At 42.4% G+C, this 19,080-nt stretch overlaps 1 protein-coding gene across 3 annotated transcripts in view; it reads right to left on the bottom strand.

The window, feature by feature from the left end:
* Nucleotides 1–18,342, bottom strand: part of TRIM55 (tripartite motif containing 55) — a 36,112-nt gene extending 17,770 nt beyond the window's left edge. For all 3 annotated transcript variants that reach the window (XM_042868991.1, XM_042868993.1, XM_042868992.1), the window contains exons 1-8: nucleotides 18,026–18,342; nucleotides 17,437–17,609; nucleotides 10,066–10,231; nucleotides 8,160–8,255; nucleotides 4,029–4,262; nucleotides 3,107–3,129; nucleotides 2,882–3,006; nucleotides 644–870 (exon numbers count right to left, since the gene is read on the bottom strand). In XM_042868991.1, coding sequence (XP_042724925.1) covers nucleotides 644–870; nucleotides 2,882–3,006; nucleotides 3,107–3,129; nucleotides 4,029–4,262; nucleotides 8,160–8,255; nucleotides 10,066–10,231; nucleotides 17,437–17,609; nucleotides 18,026–18,214 — 1,233 coding nt within the window. In that variant the 5' untranslated portion in view covers nucleotides 18,215–18,342. The remainder of the gene's footprint in view (nucleotides 1–643; nucleotides 871–2,881; nucleotides 3,007–3,106; nucleotides 3,130–4,028; nucleotides 4,263–8,159; nucleotides 8,256–10,065; nucleotides 10,232–17,436; nucleotides 17,610–18,025) is intronic.
* Nucleotides 18,343–19,080: the final 738 nt, after the last annotated feature.

The raw sequence follows: 19,080 nt of genomic DNA, 5'->3' as shown, positions 1-19,080 counted from the left end.
AGCAATTATGGTCTCATTCTAATAGCATTCCTTAAGGAAAAGCGTTGGCCTGAATTATTTACACCCTGAATCTGTTTGTTGCCAGGCTGTATCTCTGCTAGGTTAAAGGCAGCTTCCTCTTTGGTTTGGTCTATGATACTCCTGCATCCTCCTAGATGATAGCCTGAGGACAACCAGAGCAGAAAAGAAGGTAAACGTCATTCCCAGTAAAGAGATTAGAAGCATGATTTGAAAGCCAATGGTGGAAAGCTCACTGAATCCACAGGGAATGCCAAATTCTCTTAGCATAAATATTTTATCAACTGTTTCATTTATAACAGTTAGTCTGAGTTAAAACACAGGAGGCAGCAAGCAGAACATCCATTATAATGCGTTTAACTCCCAAATTGAATCTCTTTTATTTATATATTATGTAACCCACATATATTCTGGTTTATATAGCAAGGTAATTTTTTGCCCATCACATGATATACATGCAGGCTGAGAGGACAGGGTACAGCTGCGTGTATGTGTGAAAGGGCAATAAGCAGCCTTGCTCTTCAGTGCAGGGAGGACTCCCTGGTGCTGCTGCAGGAGCGGGGCTCTGGCTCTGCCAGGCCGCTCAGCAGAGCTGGCAGGGCAGCAGGGCCATGGGGGCAGTTACCTGGCCAGCCGGGGTAGCGGGCAGCGGCACTGGGACAGGTTCTGCTGGGGGCTCACCCGCTGCACTCTGCGGTTCAGGGTCCTGCTGAGGTGGCTGTGCTGCTCTCTCAGCTCCTTCCTCTTCCAGCTGCTCTTCCTCCTCCCCCTCCTCTCCTGATGACTCTGTGTGGACTTCATCCAGATCTTCCCCTTCTACTGTCTCCTCCTCTTCCTCTTCTGCCTCTTCCTCTAATGAGACAAATGGAGAAGGAGAGGGCTGAGCAACACATGAAGATATGCAATCGAGGAACCATAGAATGACTTGGCTTAGAAAGGGCCTTAAAAACCATTCAGTTCCAATTCCCTCGCCATGGACAGGGCTGCCAACCAACTAGTTCAGAATGCCCAGGGCCCCATCCAATTTGGCCTTCAGTGTCTTGACTACCCTGTGTAATGATAAAGCTATTTACAGCTGCACAGCAAAGCTGCTGCTCATCCACCTCCCTGGCAGAAGTGAGGAGCCCGCATGGGGCACTGCTGCAGAGCCTTGCAGCGGGAAGCACACTCCACACAAGTTTTGAAGTTTTAAACCCGGAGCAACCCATTGCTTTGTAAACTGTGGAGGTTTAGGGTACCAACTTCCCTAAAACCAGGCTGTTAAACTTTGTCAAATCATGATTTTACATTCTACGACACAGCCTACTGTCAGCGTTTGTGGTTGGGCTCCTTTCCAGAGGCAGTTCTCTAACAATGTGTTTGGTTTTGCATAATCATGTTATTCATCCTCACAAACATAGGGTGCTGCTCAGAAACATCCCGGTGCTTCAGAGTATAAATAATCTGAGATAGATGCATTAGCCCACAAATTGGCTATGCATTTTGCACAGCTTGTAGTTCTGCCTGAACCTGTAGAAGGAATGTAGATCTGCATCAAATAACACTCTTGTACTGCAGAAATACAACTGCAAACAAACACTCCTGAATCTCTACTTCCACATCCTTTGCATGCAGATAACCTGATTGACTGCAGCAGGACTGAAGTCCTGATTCCCAAGGCCCTTACTAAAGCCTTGTCCCCAAGAGGTGGGTGTCACATTCTCTATCACATGGCGGAGAGCACGAGGTCATGATCTTGGCAGACACGCATGGATGGCAGGGACATAGCAGCTGTGGCTGATCACAGGGACAAACAGGGCATGAGGTTGTACTCAGGGGTTGTCCCTCACAGCATAAATCCCTGGAGGTTCATGGCTCTGTGAGATGACACCTGCTGTGCTGCTCACTGGTGCCATGGCTGCTGTCCCGCTATGCTATGTCTCCTATGCCAAGTAAAGTTAGTTCATGGATCTCACGCCATCCCATACAGGTGCTCTTATTGGGACCAGCCACACACACTGAAGTCAGTGTAAGTTGTGGCGTGGGAGCAAGCGATGGGTGCCACTTCAGTGAGTCTCAGGAATCTGTACAGGATTTAACTGGGCTAGCAGAGGTAAATGTAAATGTATTAACAGAACCCAGCACTAACCACAAAATTAGAGATAACCAGATGATAATTAGTAGAAGAGATGAGGCCTTTTAATAGGAGAGGTCTGCTTTTTTGAAGCATTTGTGTCCATTAATTTCTTGTGGCTTACTCTGTAAGTTAAAGCATAGGTGAGCATAGATTTCAGGCTACCCCGATAAATGCAGAATTGCAACTTTGCATTGGTTCATAGACATATGATGTATGTTTAGTCATGATGTCACAACAAATCATGCAACATGTTAAATCTATGAAATATTATGACAATCTTTGCTTCCTTCTATAACTGCAATCCTGAATTTCAATCACATTTCTCTATTATTACAAATTACAAAGGTACATCTTTTATAATTTCTTTTAGTAGTAAACATTCTATTTCTTTAATGACTTTTGATAGAAGATAAGCCATAAAATAATGGCATCCTTTGGGTGGGAAAAAGTACTTTAAAGACTGAGAAAAGTGCTTAATTTTTTTATTCCTTCACATGAGGATTCAGTAAAGATCATGCTCTTAAGGAAGTCTTGAGGCTACATAAAAAGTAAAATTCATGGTGCAAACAGATTACGTGATTTTTAACCGTGAGGCTTTATTTTTTTATTATAATGGATACAAAATGGTCCAGTTTCACCTTGGGATGGAAAGAAATATCTGATTCAAGTTTTCCTAATCTGTATCATCACGTAGATTACATACAACTGCAATTTAAGAAAACTATTTAGGTGAAATAAATGACATACCTCTGTCAAAATCAATTTCTCTTATTATCTTTTCTTCTCTACTGAGGTTCACTGTGAATTGGTTCATATTTTCATACCCATCTTCTATTTTTTCCATCTGAAATCCTTTAGATGCTTCAGTAATTCTAAAACAGAGGGATTGGTTATTTGCATTTGGATTTGCAGATAAATTTGCAATCTCTAATTTATTATAAAAAATCAAGTGTCTCAAGTTTGAATACTTACTTCTGGAGCAGTGTTTTTGCATTCTGTGGAAACAAAAAGAAACAACTGACTTATTAAACAGTTCAATTTTTTGAGATATACATTGAGATCTCATTTTTACACTAGCTGCTTCTGAATGCATTAATATGGATCTCAAAAATTAGTCATGAAGTCTGTGAGTGAGATGAGACTTGAAACTTGAGTAATCTCCTCACTTCATTGAAGACTTTAATTAAAATCTGACAACAAATACACAAAATATTTACAAAAATGAAATAGGAAAATTTTTGCTCTTTTTTTTTTTTTGGTGTGTGCATTTGAGAACTTTATTTGTCTTGAAAGAATACTCTGCTCTTCAACAGCAATTATTTGTTAAAATAAGTTTTTTGTTCTTGCTTTCCTTTTGGAAAAGAATTTTTCAGCCTTTAATACAGAGGAACACTGCACAACAGAAATTCTACACCAATGAATCCAGGGAACAGGCTACCAATGGTTTCCTAATCGTCTGCTCTGAAGTCGTATTATAAACATCTAGAAGTTTTGAAGTAAAGGCATAAAAACTGGACTTAGGGTATCCACATGTAATCCTGGAAAGCTCATCACTGTTACTGTGCAACTGAAATCTCTAAATCACAGAAATCTCTCTTGGTATTTGAGGGGTGAGAAAATAAAAACATATAGAAAAATATAAAATTCCCCTGGGAACACAAAGCCTTTACACTATATAGGATAGTATACTTTGGTGCAAATGGCAAATACTCGCCCTTGATTTGTATACTATTCGTGAGAGGCCTAGCCTGCACTGATGTAAGTTTTAAAGTGAGTTTGTATGAGAATTCATTCAAACTTGACCAAATTCTGGATGTGCCTAAAATTCAGAAATGCTTACATAGTATTTCAGTAAGCATCATTCTTCTTCTGCCTCTGCTTATAGACTCTGTACCTGCAAAAACACGGCCATTTCTGGTTCTTCCATGAACTGGATTCCTGACTCAACCAGCTTAGACACAGCTTCCAAATGATCCGCATACTTCTTCATCAGGGAGCGGACATGTTCCAGTTTCTCCTCTTGGGTTCTAGTGATTATTTGTGTCATCTCATTTTTTCTTTCTTCCAGTACAGAATAGAGATAATCAAATTTTTCACACAGCTGCTCCTTCTGTCGTCTGCTGCATTCCTGTGAATCATTTGGTTTATGTTAAACATGTTATGTTCTTAAAAGAGTTTCTATTTTTACAGTTACTTGGAAGCATTTCCATCAAAGAAATTCCTCTTTTTGAGCAGTGCAAAGGATTCTGAATGACCCCAGAGACTTTCATAATTTTCAAAGTTCAAGCTATTGGAACAAAAGTTTTAAAACTGTTCTCAAACTCTGGATTTCAAACCACTGAAAGCCCCCAAACAGGTTATTGTATAACTTGTCAGCCCGCTAAAGAACTGTGAAAGGTATTTATGATGTCTGTAGTGATACTTCAAAGCCTGCAGGAAAAGTAAAAAAAATCACCATAGTAGCAGCTGTGTTCATTTGCACGAACAGAATGCTTTTTTTTTTTTTTTTAAAGGAAATATCATCCATCTCAAAGCAGTTCTGGAAAATTTTCTTTTTCTACCTGGAACTTTCTTGCTTAGGCCTGATTTTTACATCAGCCCTTTCAGACTCTGTTTTGACAGCAGGTGTCCATTATATCCCATTTACTGTGCGCTGAATGAGGGAGAGGTAGTGCGAAAAAATGCTGTGTGACAAAAGCACAAAGACAAGGAGGAGGAATCAGGTTCCAACCCTACCTTCAGGCATTGATTTTCACATCATTTTCTGAGACACTTTTCCTGTCCTTCTACTCAGACAACACACTACATTTCAGTTAGAAAGGGTTTGATGACTGCTTCACTGGGCGCTCTCTAACAAGAACACACTGCACTTGCACGGGAGGATTTATGCAGAGGAAAGCAGGGACAGGTTATCTGTAATGTCTGAGGTCTACCAAGTACTTGATTCATCTCTGAGCCCCAGGGCACACAGATGGGCATGTCCTTATTGTGGTTATACCTGGTTGTGGATGGGGGTGGTTACTTTAATCTCTTTCCTAGGAACTGAGGCTGAATCAATTCCTCATCTTCATCCCTGGAGGCATAAAGCTGAGATCCTGGCAGCACAGGGTTATTAACATCCCCACAGTACTTTTGGAGCTGGTAAGACTGATTATTTGCAGCACTTGGCCACAGAGAGCCCCACTTTTTTCTTAACTTTCAACGAGAACTCTTTCCTAAGAGCTGGCAACAATCTGCTCTGTATTGTTCAAAGGAGAAGGCCTTCTGAAGATGGACGGGAGGCCAAACACCACAGTCTGCACTGCAGGGTAAGGAACAAATACAGATGTTGTTGCATTGCCCCTAATATCCACTTCTGATTCCAATGAGGAAGACTTGGCTAAACAGTTAAAACTCATGCGGTTGTCCTGCCCAAGTCCTGCCCTTGTGGAAGTCCTTGGCACGTCCAAGAAATTTCTCTGACTGATGAATTGTAGGGTGGGGATAAGGAAGCCGGGTGTTGTTCTATTGTTCAGACCTCCTCTCCTCTTTCACTACTTTTCTCTCTTTCTCCCACTATTTCCTGCATTTCCTCTTGCTCCAGACTCTGTTTCAGTCTACAATGTCCTACTCTGAAATGTCACTCAGATCACTTGTAAAACAACCTTAATTTAAGGACAGGTGTGTACTGTCTTTGACATTTGATACAGGACAAGTGCCTGGGGAAGAAGAGAGAGTGCCCTGAGAAGTCCTTCCCTATTTCTAAGCTTTAATACGTATTATTTTCTGCCAACAAACATTACAGAGTTGTGAACCTTGTATGTTAGAATGCAAAGCTAACAGCAAAAGCTGAAATATTTCTGTTTTTCTCTTTCTGTATAAAATGTTTCCATATTAAGTTTCTGTTTGACAGAATTATCCTAATCAGATTCTGAGTAACCAAAAAGGTTAATAAAGACATGACTTCCCATTCTAAAAAAATCTTAGCCTTTTGCTTTTTAAAGCACAGCTACAGGAGAAAGGAAGGAGTCCTTGTCACTGAGCACAGACAGTGCAGAGTTCTGGGAGCACGAGCACAACACTGCTTGTTCTGAACTATCTGTATTGACTTGTCATTGCTATTAACATTGAAAAGAAACAATGTAATTTTTCCTTTTTTATCTGACTCTTATTTTTTACAGAGCTAAGCACTATTTAATTCTTTGTTGTCATTTTCCACTATTTTTCTTCTGCTTTTTTTTTTTCTTCAGTATAATATGTGAACTTGGTCTACTTTTCCATCAATTAAAAGCTACACAATTATTAACCAGATACTTTTTTAAAAATTGTTTTGCTTTTTTTTTTTTAGGTTTGGATAGGAGTAATAGCTAAACATAGAACAGTAGGCTATTGCTTTTTCCAGCTGAAAGAAAAATGATCATGTATTTTCTGCTGGAGCAGACATTGTTCTCTGCAAAGCTTTAAGTAAAGGAAGAGACAATCCTGGATTATGAGTGCTACTTCAATGTGTGCGCATTTCTCAGCTCCAGCTGTAGCTTTTCAACTTCAAGGACAAACTGATGTCAATTCAGACAAAGCTGTTGCGTGGTAGGAAATGTGATTTGCTTGAAATATAACATGGAAGTGCCAAGGTAAGCTCTAAGATCTATTTTCTTCCATCTCTGACTTTAAAGGTGAAAAGCCTTTTAGAAAATCTGAAGGTAAAATGGCTGCACTTTCTTTGGGCTTCGAGTTTAAAGGTTAGGCTTTAAGCTGAGTGGATAATTCTGAAGAATCTAGTTTCAAAACTGTTGTATTTTTAAAAATATTTTTAGCACAGTGTTTTCTCCATACTTCAGATGATGATTGAAGTTTTGTTTCTGTATCAGCTAGTTCAACTGAAACGAGCATAAGCTCTTGCTTTTGAATCATTCAAATTTCTGCAGTTAACCCACTTGAAAGGCTTGTTTCTGTCTGCAAAGTCCTGATAGCAGCCAATTTCATCCTTACAGTGTGAAAGCTTCCTGACTACAAAGTTCTGACTCCGCTGCTAACACTCTCTCATTTATTTGGGCTAATGGTTTTATGTTCTTTGAACTAAGCTTGGACACTTCCTCTTCTTTTCGTGCTCTGAGGAAATAGGAGCCTACGGCAATTGTGTACATAGATTATAGAATCAATTTTTCTTATCATTTAGAATCTATACATCTTGGATTAACTTCTATTTCACTGTAGTTTCCATTTCTGCTCCAGCTCTGATGTGTCAATAGAATTCTGATTGGACTGAGAGGGATACAACTCTTTCACCAGACGCTTCACAAACTCTGATCATTAAATCAATTCATATGAGCTGCTTTCAGCCTATTACTCTGTGATGCTCAAATTGGTCAGAACTGAAATTTACATTTGCTTCCTTGGTACAGACATCTTGGAAGAAATTAAGGCCACTTTTGTTACTGAGTGACACAAAACTAAGTACAGCTCTGTCAGAGGAAGACCTTTACCAGAAAATACAAATTCACAGAAAGACCCTCATTCCATCCATGAGCAACACAAGATTCCTTAAAGGACTGCATACATACATTAAAAAACTACTACACTAGAAACAAAATAGCCAAATAGAGAGTTCACTAAACCATAGCTGGGAGCTATGCTGTGGCTACCCATGTGTCTGAGAATGAGGTTCTTCTCAGAATCAGTGAAGTCTTAGACTAATATTGTTCTTCTACAGCTTTAGCATCTGAACTGAGAGCTCACAGTGTTTTTTGGATGCGTTTTTTACTTGGACTGTAATCCATGCAACTGAGAATGCTGAGCAAGACATGCTGATGTGGACTACTTTTACTCTTTGTCTTCAGTCACAGGGTCAGTGCCAGGGGCAGGTTGCTGAGCAAGACACATCCTTTAGATGAGGCACTACAACTGGTACTACATAAAGCCATAGATTTTTCAAAATGATATGGGAACCCATCTGGGTAAAGTGAGTAAAAGTAGAGTGATCATTACCACCAGTTTAAAAGCTGCAAATCCATGCTAACATAACTGCATGAGAAGGAATGATACTTACCTCAACTGTCTTGCAGGTCTCCTCCAGCTGCGTGACTATTCCTTGCACTCTGTCATTGCTGCCCACCAAGACTGCAATGCCGTCACTTAGCTCAGACTTGGTAGTGAGAAGAGAGCAGGAAAGAGGGTGTTAGACAGTCTGGGGGCTCTGGAGGCCAGCCATCCACCATCCCATTTTGGAGTGGCCCATGTAAGATAGGGAGCAGGGGATGAATGAGCCATACTAAAGTGTTAGCTGCACTTTTCACCAGAACCGTGGAAAAGCATTTTGATGTTTGTTTCCTCTCCTACAACAGTCAAAACACTGACATTTTGAAAGTGGAGAAGCTGTGATTTGGAGAGGAGGAAGCACTTTCTTCTAGGAGGTTCTTCTAGATGCTTTTATCTAAAGCACTATGCTTCAAGAACTCTCAAACATTCCATTTGGGCTTGTTGACAGAGAATAATTTCTTTCTTTTTTGTTTTATTTGATTTTCTGGATCCAGCCACACCACTGTGTTATTTCCCTAAGGACTGTAGGTCTCAGGCCTGGAGAAAAGGCGGTCCATGGACCTGTAGGGACCACGGGTACCATGGAGGTTCTGCCATGAGGGCAGTGGAGCTGGCAGCTGTGCTCAGAAAGTAAGGGAGAAAAGGGGGAGAAAAGGGAGACAGAGTCACTGGCACAAGGCATACAGTGGAACCCTCTCACGGAGACCAGACCAGTGGGAAGGTGGAGGGCCCTGCGATGTGATGGAAAGGAAAAATGTGGAGGGAGGAAGGAGCTGGAAATGGTGAGGCAGAGACTTCTGTGTGGAGGAACAAGGAAAGTACCTGCCACAAGTGACAGAAGGAAATTACCTAAGTGTGGAGATGGGGATGACTCTGAGATGTCTTTAGAGGACGAAGCCACTCTCTAGAGAACTTACTGAGAGTTCAGAGGAGGACAAGGAGCCCTTGGCATACTGATGTAGTAATCTAGCCGTAAAGACAACGATGTCTGTGGCCTCTGCGGCTTTGTAAAGGGTCCTTTGAAGCATATGTCCCTCAGCCTCTGGATTACACATTCAGCCTTGAGCATGAGAGCCACATTCCACAGGCAGTGGGAAAGAAACCACTGCTTGCAAATTTCTATGGAAAGAGGGCATGGATTCTATCCAAGAAAATTCTTCCCTTCTCTCCTTTTTTGATCAAAAACAATTCTTGTAACTACTTTTCCAAAGCGACTTCTCATTTGTAGTTTTCACACACAAGTATCATGCGACAAAGTTGGAGGCTGGGACTGCAAACTTGGCCTGTCTGATTGCTTGGCCCACCAGGGCCCTCCAGAAAAATGAGCTGCTTATCTCATGAGGATAACCCAGTGAGTCAGGTTTTAAATTAATACTGTATTAAAAATAAACAAGTCTTTTACTGGTGACAGCAGGCGCAGAGGATGTTCAGTACTTCCTGTGCTACCAACTATTGAATATTCCTGCATTCAGTTGCAGACAGAGGTTTTTCACTTTTTTTTTTTTCTTTTTTATAACAGATGCTTAAAGGCAAAAGTGCATGATAGATAGCAGTTTGATTTGTAATGGTCTGTTCTCTTTCCATCCTGTGCTGGCAATCATACTTATTGTTCTAAGAGCAGTGACAAAAAGAGATTAGGAACCCCCAAAGGGAGATCCTCAGCTTCATGTTAAATCTTGGTGTAAAATGTGTAGTCACTGTACTAAGAAAAAATGAGTCGTCTGTGTAATTTCTCATAGATTTATTTCTCCGTACTCTTAAATAGTTTCAACAGATTTGTGTGAGCCCTTTACTCTCAAACACGAATAAAAAAGGCACCCTCAGGCCACTTTGGAAACTTACAGGAAGCTCATGGGAATACCTTCCTGTTGATCCCTTCAGTTGCTGGAGATAGTAAGAAACAAAAAGATATTTACCTTCTGTTGCTGGTAAACGTTCGTGAGAGGAGCAACCTGACAGTCTTTGTGGGCACCAAAGACTTTGCACAAGGAGCAGGTGGGTATTTCACAGTTCAAACAATAGATATTGATTCTCTCATCTTCATGCTCTTCACACATTGGCAGGTCACACTTTTTTTCAGGCCTGCAAAAGAGAGTAAGTTTAAAACAAACTTGGTCTCATAAGTTTCTGATGATAATACTGAGGGTATCAACATGACGTAGGGTACAATCACACAGCCGTCTGAGGCTGAGCTGAATACTTGTGGTATATTTAAACCTGTCACAAAGGATGACTAAATAGAGGTACTGTTTAAGATCCTGACATGATAGGATGTGAGAAGAATATAGTAATGTGACTTCATATTGCGATCTGAACTGGGAGTGTGACTGAGTTCTCACTCATATTTAAAGAAGTAAATAACCTCACAAAGATTGGTCTTAGACTACCTATGTACTTTAGTCAGTATGTTGCCCATCATTTGCCTGAAATAGTAAACATACATAATTCCTTTAGGATTCATCATGCAAAATATTGGGTACTTGGCCTTGAAACAGTGAAGCTGCTATGTGGGGAGCTAAATTGAAGTAGGTGTCAATGGGCCTTTGTGTACCATCTATGATTTCTGCTAACAATCCTTCTGAAGTCCACATCAGGTCTGCCAGTATCAAATGGGACGGAGTCCCTGCAGCCTTTACACCATGCCAGCAATCAAAATAAGGTCTCACACAAACTAATTTTAGCTGCGCAGCATGCGTCTAGCTGTTTGGACTTGGTGATCCCCAAGGTCTTTTCCAGCTCAGAAGATTCTGTGACTCTATATCCTGTATACTGTTGAGCTTTTTAGCAGTAGCTATTTTGATTGTACCAGCCACCATGGTTATGGGTTACGCAAAGAGTGTGTGACCCCCACCTATGCTAAGCCAAGAGCCATCACTAGACTCACTGCCTCAGTTCCGATCTTCTCTTCACCAAAATGATGCAGCCATGTACAACTAGTCAATCCCTGCCATTACAGGAACCAACTTAGTTGCAACTTCCTTTAATAAGCTACTTAACTGACATGCCCAGTGTAAGAGAAAGCTCTGTCCCAGCCTGTATGGGCAGGCTGATGCTTTTCTAAGCCTGTGCACGTAAGTGTGTGGCAGTATGGTACTGGATGGGAGTAGCAGAATGATGGAGGGAGTGTGCCTGGGGGTTCAAACCTCCAAAGGTTGCAGCTTCTACTGTGGCAGAAATCTTTCCAGTATTATTCATTATAACCTAATGCCTGGATGGAGAACTATGACTCACCTGTAGCAAGTGGAGCAATGACAACATAGAAATATGTCATCATCCATGGTCAGAAATACTTCCAGAAACTACAGAATTTAATGGCATTCTAAATTGAAGCTTTTTCCTGTGTTTTTTAGACCATTTTTGCAAGGAGGCAACCTGTCATTCATTCTACTGAAATTATTTAGATTATGATATATTAGAGTTTTTCATACAACCTGGTAGAGAGGACATGGAACTTATTTTTTAATAACAAAGTACAGGTTTTCTCTTCTTAAGAAAAAAATTGAATGGAATGTGATCAATTAAATGAGTGAAAAAAAAAATCAAGCAATAAAGAAAGTGTCTCATACCTTTTTTTTTTTAATTTCAAGAGGGCACTGGGATTGAAGGGATTTCTAGGAAGAACCTTTGATCTTCAGTATAATACAATTTACAAAAATAAAATGAGAAGGAACTTTCCAAAGGAAGTTTGCATTATTTGGGACAGATTTTCAGCACATTTACATAAGGCCCTCAGTGTGTCAAATCAAGCACCATTTCAACACTAGTCAAAAAAGGTGTGTCTCTGCTGTAAAGTATGCTTTAGGTTGTTTGCAAATGACTGCAAAAACCCCATAAAATATCCAGGTTGCTGTGCACCAGTGCGAGGGCCCACATGTTAGAGTAATAAAAGACAATATCAGTGCGATTAATTAAGCCTGAAATAGCTGTTCTTCCTGAAAATGTTTACAAGGCCAGAAATGACTAGAATGTTATTTGACACTGGAGTCCTACCAGTTGCACGAAAGACAGACACATAGCACAGGGCAATGGTGTCAAGCAAGTCTGGCCAGAAGTAGCCAGCCTTCAAAGGTACCGCGAGGAGCTGGAAGAAACCTGGCAGAACTCTCTGAACCCACCAGGCCCTGAAGGCAGTGACAGAAGCCTAGAAGTAAACACATTTACAGCCTGCTTCTGAGGCTTTGCAAAAGGAGGGATGTTTTCAGAGATCTGCTATGTATAGTATATGTCAGTGTAGCAACAGCTGAAATGCAGCTCCTAAGTGTAAAACAGCGGCTGCTTATGAAATGGAAGATTAAAAAGTAGACAGTAGGAAAATGACACATAGCTTTTCTTGAAGAATAGATTCATCATAGATGTGGTTGTGACCACAATTAGCAGGTAGCTGTAACAGCCTAATAGCTTTATGTTCTTGCTCTCTGGCTCTGCTCTTTGAGATGCTAAGTCTGCGTTTGAGTAACACAGACTTATTCTTTCCCATTAAAACTGGATTTGAACCTTAATGGGCAGGTGTTGTGCATTTTCTATGGAGAGGAGGGTTCTCAGCACTGGAGAAGCCACACTTGGAGCAGTGTCCAGTTCCAGGCTACACACTACAAGAGAGTCCAACAAAGGGCCATGAAGATGAGGAAGGGACTGGAGCACCTCTCTTGTAAGGAGAGGCTGAGACATCCGGGATTGCTCAGGCTGGAGATAAGGATCTCATCAGTATCTACAGATACCTGAAGGGAGAATGCAAAGAGGATGGAGACAGGCTCTGTGCAGTGATACCCTGGATGTGGGCCTGGGTAACCTGTTCTGGGTGTCCCTGCTTTAGCAGTGGTTAGGCCAGATGGAGCCAGAGGTGCCCTCCAATCTCAATCATTCTGTGATTCTATAATTTGGTGAAGAATTTCAAAGCTACTAGGGTCACAAAGGAGTGTATTCTAATTAAAGATATAGTAAGACCTCAGCAAAACTGACATTAATAAATTGATATGTAGAAGTGGATTTATGCAGATTTACATCTAGAGTGACATTTATGATCTCATACTCGAATTCCTTTCTCACTTAAAAGTAAATTCAGCTGAGCTTGACAGCGAAGCTGCCTATCTTGTATAAAAAATGCTATTGTATTTATTAACCTATTCACCAAGTCAGGCCTAAATGGCACAGACTTAAAACAATTCCACTCCCATTGCATACATCCCCTAGCATCCTGGGCACTTCCCTTTGTTGAACTAAATGAAACTCCTGCTGTCCCATGTCTCTAACCATTTATCCTTCTGATAGGAAGAGCAGCCACTTAGTGTGCCAGCCACTCCTCCCAGTTCTGTATCACCTGCAGATTTGCTAGTGGTAATCTCCTGCCCAATTGTCCAGGTCATTAATGACAGTATTAAACTGCACTGGTGCCAGTATCAACCTCTAGCTACACCTGGTCTCCACCTGACTTTGTGCTGCTCCTCATAACCTGCTGGTTTGGCAATTCAGCCAGTTTTCAGTCCACCTCACTGTCCGCTGTCCACTCTAGACATTATTTCATCAATTTGTCAATAAGGACATTATGAGAGACAGTGTTGAAAATCTAAATAAACCACACCCACTGTTCTCTTGTTCACTGAGTTTGTCATCTCTTTGCAAACGGCTGTTGGGTTGGTCAGGCATGAATTGCACTTTGCAAATCCACACTGACTACTTCTGATCACCTTCTTATCTTTTAGATTCTGAAAATGCATTCCAGGAGAGATTGCTCCAACATCTTTCCAGACGTTGGTGTACAGCTGATCAGACTGTAGCTCCCTGGATTCTGCTCTCCACGCTTCTTGAAGATTGGAGTGACATACATACGCACCACTACTGTGAATTCCTACCCAAGCAAAGCACTGGTGAAGTTGAGGAGGAGCTCTTCCCATGGGGGCTTGGAGAAGATCCAGGTGATCTCTATACTAATCTCTTTTGCTATGCAGTCTGTGGGGCTTCTCCTGTAGCATCCTTGCATTGTGACTGACCCTCCCTAGTGCACAAACCTGTCCATCTCCCAGGTCCAGCCTACCTGAAAGCCCATGTATTCCCACAGCCCATACTGGACAGCCACAGCCTCTGTTGGGAGCTTGAGATGAGGCCTCTGAGGTGTCAGCTCCTGGTGGTGCTGGGCACACTACCCTGCTGTGGATCCCCAGTGCTACAGAGCCCACACACTTTGTTCTCTCCATGGCTCCTGGCCCCTGCTGTGCTGCATCTGCTGCTCCACCTATGCACAGCAGGGCCAGCCTTCAACTAGTACTGTCCCTTGTAGGTGCAAGGGAGAAGCACGCTACAAACCCTGGAGCTGGATCCAGTGGACACAGAGACCCCAGCACCCTTTGTTTAGGAATAGCTGGCTGAGCTCATTAGAGACTGTGAGGAGCTGCAGCCTCCTGCAGCTACCCCTTCCTGGCAGCAGCAGGCCCCCTGAAGCTCCTCAGAAAGTTCAGGTGATCAGTGGCCTAAAGACTTTCAAACACTGGAGTAATATTTTAGTTAACTTTATTTCTGTTGGGTTCAGCACTTTGCTCTCCTTTAAAGCTTTGCAGGAGTCACATCCTGCTTGAATATTTTCCCCCTTGTCTTGCTAATAGATACTAAATCGGGCAACAGGTTATGCTGTCATCGGCTGGAGTCTGATGTGCAGTATGATAAAAGACAAAAAAGTGATGTAACTTTTTGTAATAAGAGCGACTTCCCGAGAGAGCTTTGGTAGAGCCTCCCCATCTGATGGCACAACTCCTCCCTCAGCTTTTATTTTTGGAAGAAAAATGCCTTAATTCATACAAAAACTAAAATTAGGACAAAAAAAATATATATATTTTGAGATAAATTATTTTTGCCTAAGCAGGAGACAAAGCTTGCTCCTTATTTGGATTTCAACCCTTCTCCTCAGCTCATGCAAAAGCTGGGAACTGGCACTGTTCTGGCATGTACAGTTGTTATGGTGAATTATACCAGCAGGAATATCTTGGGGAAGAAGGTCCTTTTCTGGAAGTTACAGGAGCTGCCAGTCTGAAGGGCTGTCTTGGACAGAAACAAAGGTGACACCTCTTCCTTCCTATGTACCTCTGCCAGAACCAGCCATCAGACTGAGAGGAACTGATACAAAAGGAAGAGAAGATCCAATTTCCTTTAACTTTTTTGTTTTACTGGGACAACACAGGGTAAAGCAGTGGCAGATCTTGCTCACACAACCAATGGGAGCCTGAGGAATTTTAGGCAGAGGGAGATAAGCAGCTGAAGCCTACAAAGTGCTAAATAGTTTAGATAATGCTGTTATGCATTGTTGCTGCTATGTAACCCTGATAATTATTTTAATTCTGAGGACATTCATGAAGGTTAAATAAACACCTGAAAAGATTAAGCAAACAGGGGCACCAGACAGGTATCTATGCAAATACATCATTCATGATTATATTTTTTCCTATTATTTATCCTATTATTTCCTCTTATTCATGATGTTGTATTTTTGTTCTCTTCAATTGCTTGAAAGGAGGTTGTGGCAAGGTGGGGGTTAGCTTCTTTTTCCATGTAACAGCAATAGGACAAGAGGTAATGGCCTTCAGTTATGCCAGGGTAGGTTCAGGTTGGGTATTAGGACAAAATTCCTCTCAGAGTGTGATGAGGCACTGGAACAGGCTGCCTGGAGAGGCAGTGGAGTCACTGTCCCAGGAGGTGTTCAAGAAATGTGTAGATGTGTCATTAAGTGACATGGTTTAGTGGTCATGGTGGTTATGGTTTGATGGCTGGACCAGGTGATCTTAGTGGTCATTCTCTGATTTTGTTTTAGAAGAATTTTCAAAAATCTACTAAATCCCTTATATTTCCATTTAACTGAAATTGGTTCCGTTTGCCCATGAAATATGTAGGAACACTGAGCTGAAGTTTTCATATTTTTTTTTAAGTTTAATACAACCCTTGAGTTGGAAAAAGAAATATAAGACACGAGGCCATAAGTGTCCAGCTTATTTGGTTGAGTGCAAAACACACCACTCTGATGATTCATTTCCTCAGATATTTTCCTGACTCAAATAATACTTGGATATCAATGACACACATGAGCACAGATGACCTTCCCTGGCCACGGAGTGCTAAGGGCAGCATAAAGAAAAATTTTAAGCCAACTTCATGCTCTCCAGTGTTTTGGAGCTCAAATCCATGTGCAGCTACAACTGTTCTGCGAGGACTCAAACAGCCAGGAATAGCCAAAGCCACTGCTGTGCTCCAAAACCACCTCTGTGCTGGAGGAAGGTAGAAGTGCCCTAAGCCACCCAAGGAGCTGGGTCCAGTGCTTGAGTCTACCTGCTTCAGTGATATCACCTCTGCTATCCCTGCAAAGCCCAGCTGCTTGTGGGAGGAGGCCAGGATTATACCTTCCTTCAGGTGTACAAATACCCTGCCTTACAAACCTGGCCCTACAAGTGCATACTGGTGACAACAGCCTGCATCACTGGGTGAGAGCTGCTTGCTTAGTGGCCTGGGACCAGCCTTCACCTTCTTCCTATTATGTTCCCCAGTGTGGTAGCCTGTGCCCAATCCAGCATAGGGAAAGACAGATGAGATGTTGTTCTACTGCTGGATTCCTAACGTATCCATTAGAGGCACTTAACATTTGGAGAATTTTTAGGATTAACCTGTTCCTCTGCCCTGGGATTCTAATACATAACCATAGCTCTGATACATAGTATTTCTAGCTGTTCTTTCACTTCTACGGAATCCTAAATAAGATTCGATTTCGTGTGTTCCTGTTCCTAGCTGACAGAAGTTGAAATTTTTTATCGTGTTTTAATGTAATGTTATAATCCAGGGTATTTTCTGGGTGCAATTCAGCTATCTCCTTGTGTATTCCTTAGGATTTTCTAATAAGGTTTGAAATCCAATTCCTTTAGCATGTGAACACATGGGTTAAAGAGAAATATGTTTGTTTGAATAGCTTATAAAATAAACAACATGAATCTAGCTACTTTTCCCTCATTCATGAGAATACCTTTGTTGACTACGGGTAAGTACTGCTCAAAGGAATGAAAATGACAGTGGTCTTCCGTAAGTGGAAGCAGGGAAATCCAGCATCTATCTAGATACTGCTTTCAGAGCTGACTTCACTGCACAGCAAGCAAGCAGGCATGCACAGCAACACAACCCCTTTCTGCATTTCTAAGAGAGAAATTAACAAATAAACCTCCTGTCTGACAAACAGAAAGACCAGAAGGACACCACAGCAACCCCAGTGGTGTCTGCTTTTGTGGCAGATCTCCCATGAAGAGTACAAGTTCCCTTGTTACCTTGTGGACTCCTGCTTGTATATATCAATGATGTTCTCCACCAGCAGGTTCCTCTGCAGCCCGTACACGCCGTGGCGGTCAAGGACCACTTCATGCCTGCAGGAAGGACAGCGAAACCGGCCTCCCGAAGCCACAGTCGTGCCTCCCCTGGTGGGCAGGTAGGGGTTCGAGGCCTGTTCTTGCCAAGCAGCACAAGAAGAGGTGAGTAAGGCCACGTGCAGCTTTACCAAAATGTATTTTGACAACAAGGCATCGTTTTTGGCGCATGACAGACCAAAATCTGATGAAATCAGGGCACATCTCTCTTCCCTCTTCTGCCCTACCAGCCCTAGGAACTCTGAGTCAAACCATTCAAAGCAAATATCTAAAGGTCTACTGGGAGAAACTGCTGAAGCCATTTGGATGAGGCTCACAGTACTGCAGTGATCTGTGCTAGAGATAATGCAGCTCCTTCAAAAGCACCAGGGCAGCCCCCAGAGCCTTAACATCTACAAAAAGCAATCAACTGAGCCGGGCGATACTCGGCTTTTCCATTCATTCAACTGAGTGCTGCCCAAATCTTCAGAGTTTTCCATGGGAATGGACCTACCTGGAAAATATCACTGGCACATTTCCTGCACAGGTTATGCTGGCAGGGCAGGATGACCACCGGCTTGGTGAACATCTCCAAACAGATGGGGCAGATCAGCTGCTTCTCCAGGTTATCCATGGTCTGTTGCTCTTTGGAGAAGGACTTGTAGCCCAGAGAGGTGCTCATCCCTAGCTTTTCCAGGGGCATATGCTCAGGATCACGGCGTCCCTGCTCAGTTTCCGTGTGAATTTTCCTTGAAATAAATCCAAGGCTCCAGTGCGATCAGAGGCACTCTGGGCTTCGCTCACTGGAGGACATTGTTTGAAGGGGCCGGAGGGAGCCGGGGCTGTTTTTAGCAGCACGGCGTCACGGGATGCCATTCTGCCGTGCCCATATAAGCTATGAGAGGAGGATAGGCTGGGACAGGTGACAGCTCCAGGGGCTGGGGGGGCAGTGGCAGAGCCCTGGCTCTCCTCACTCACACATGGTGGCCTTCACCCCTGGGAGCAGCCGAGTGATAAGCCCATCTGAGCAGCCCTTATCTTCACAGGACCAAAGCATGCTTGCTGCCCAGACTGATAGCCACTATTCCTGCGTTATATAGTCATCGTTCTGAGCACAGAGCTGAGGCTGCAGTGAGCAATCTGCTGTGCTGCTCCTGTTTCAGCAGGCTCCAGCAGTTGGCCCTCCCAAGGCGTGGAGCACGTGAAGTTTCTGGAGAATACAACAGGAGAGATGGCTGCTCTCGGGCTCAGATCCTTCAAGGTGTAAGCATGTCACTGCCTTACAAACCAGCTGAAAGCACTGCCTATCAATAACTGCACTTAACTTTCTTCCAGTATGATTTTTTTAGGAACCAAGAATTTAACGTGACTGTTCAATCTAGTAGCTTAAATTTGCCCCAAAAACACTATCTGAATTTTCTAATGAGAAAGAGACAGAAGAATTACAGTATGAAAAGCTTTAATTTGTACTGCTAGAGAATAAGTACTAATTGTACACACTCTCTCTCTCTGCCTAGTGTAATTCAAATGCATTTTGGTTTTGGGCACTGCTGTTTGTGTCTGTTTATT

This window comes from Lagopus leucura, unplaced genomic scaffold (assembly GCF_019238085.1).
Source record: "Lagopus leucura isolate 7727_CA_CO unplaced genomic scaffold, USGS_WTPT01 Super-Scaffold_100002, whole genome shotgun sequence".
Taxonomy (NCBI): Eukaryota; Metazoa; Chordata; class Aves; order Galliformes; family Phasianidae; genus Lagopus; species Lagopus leucura.
Note: the sequence above shows the minus strand (reverse complement) of the source record. Positions and strands in the feature narration are given on the sequence as shown.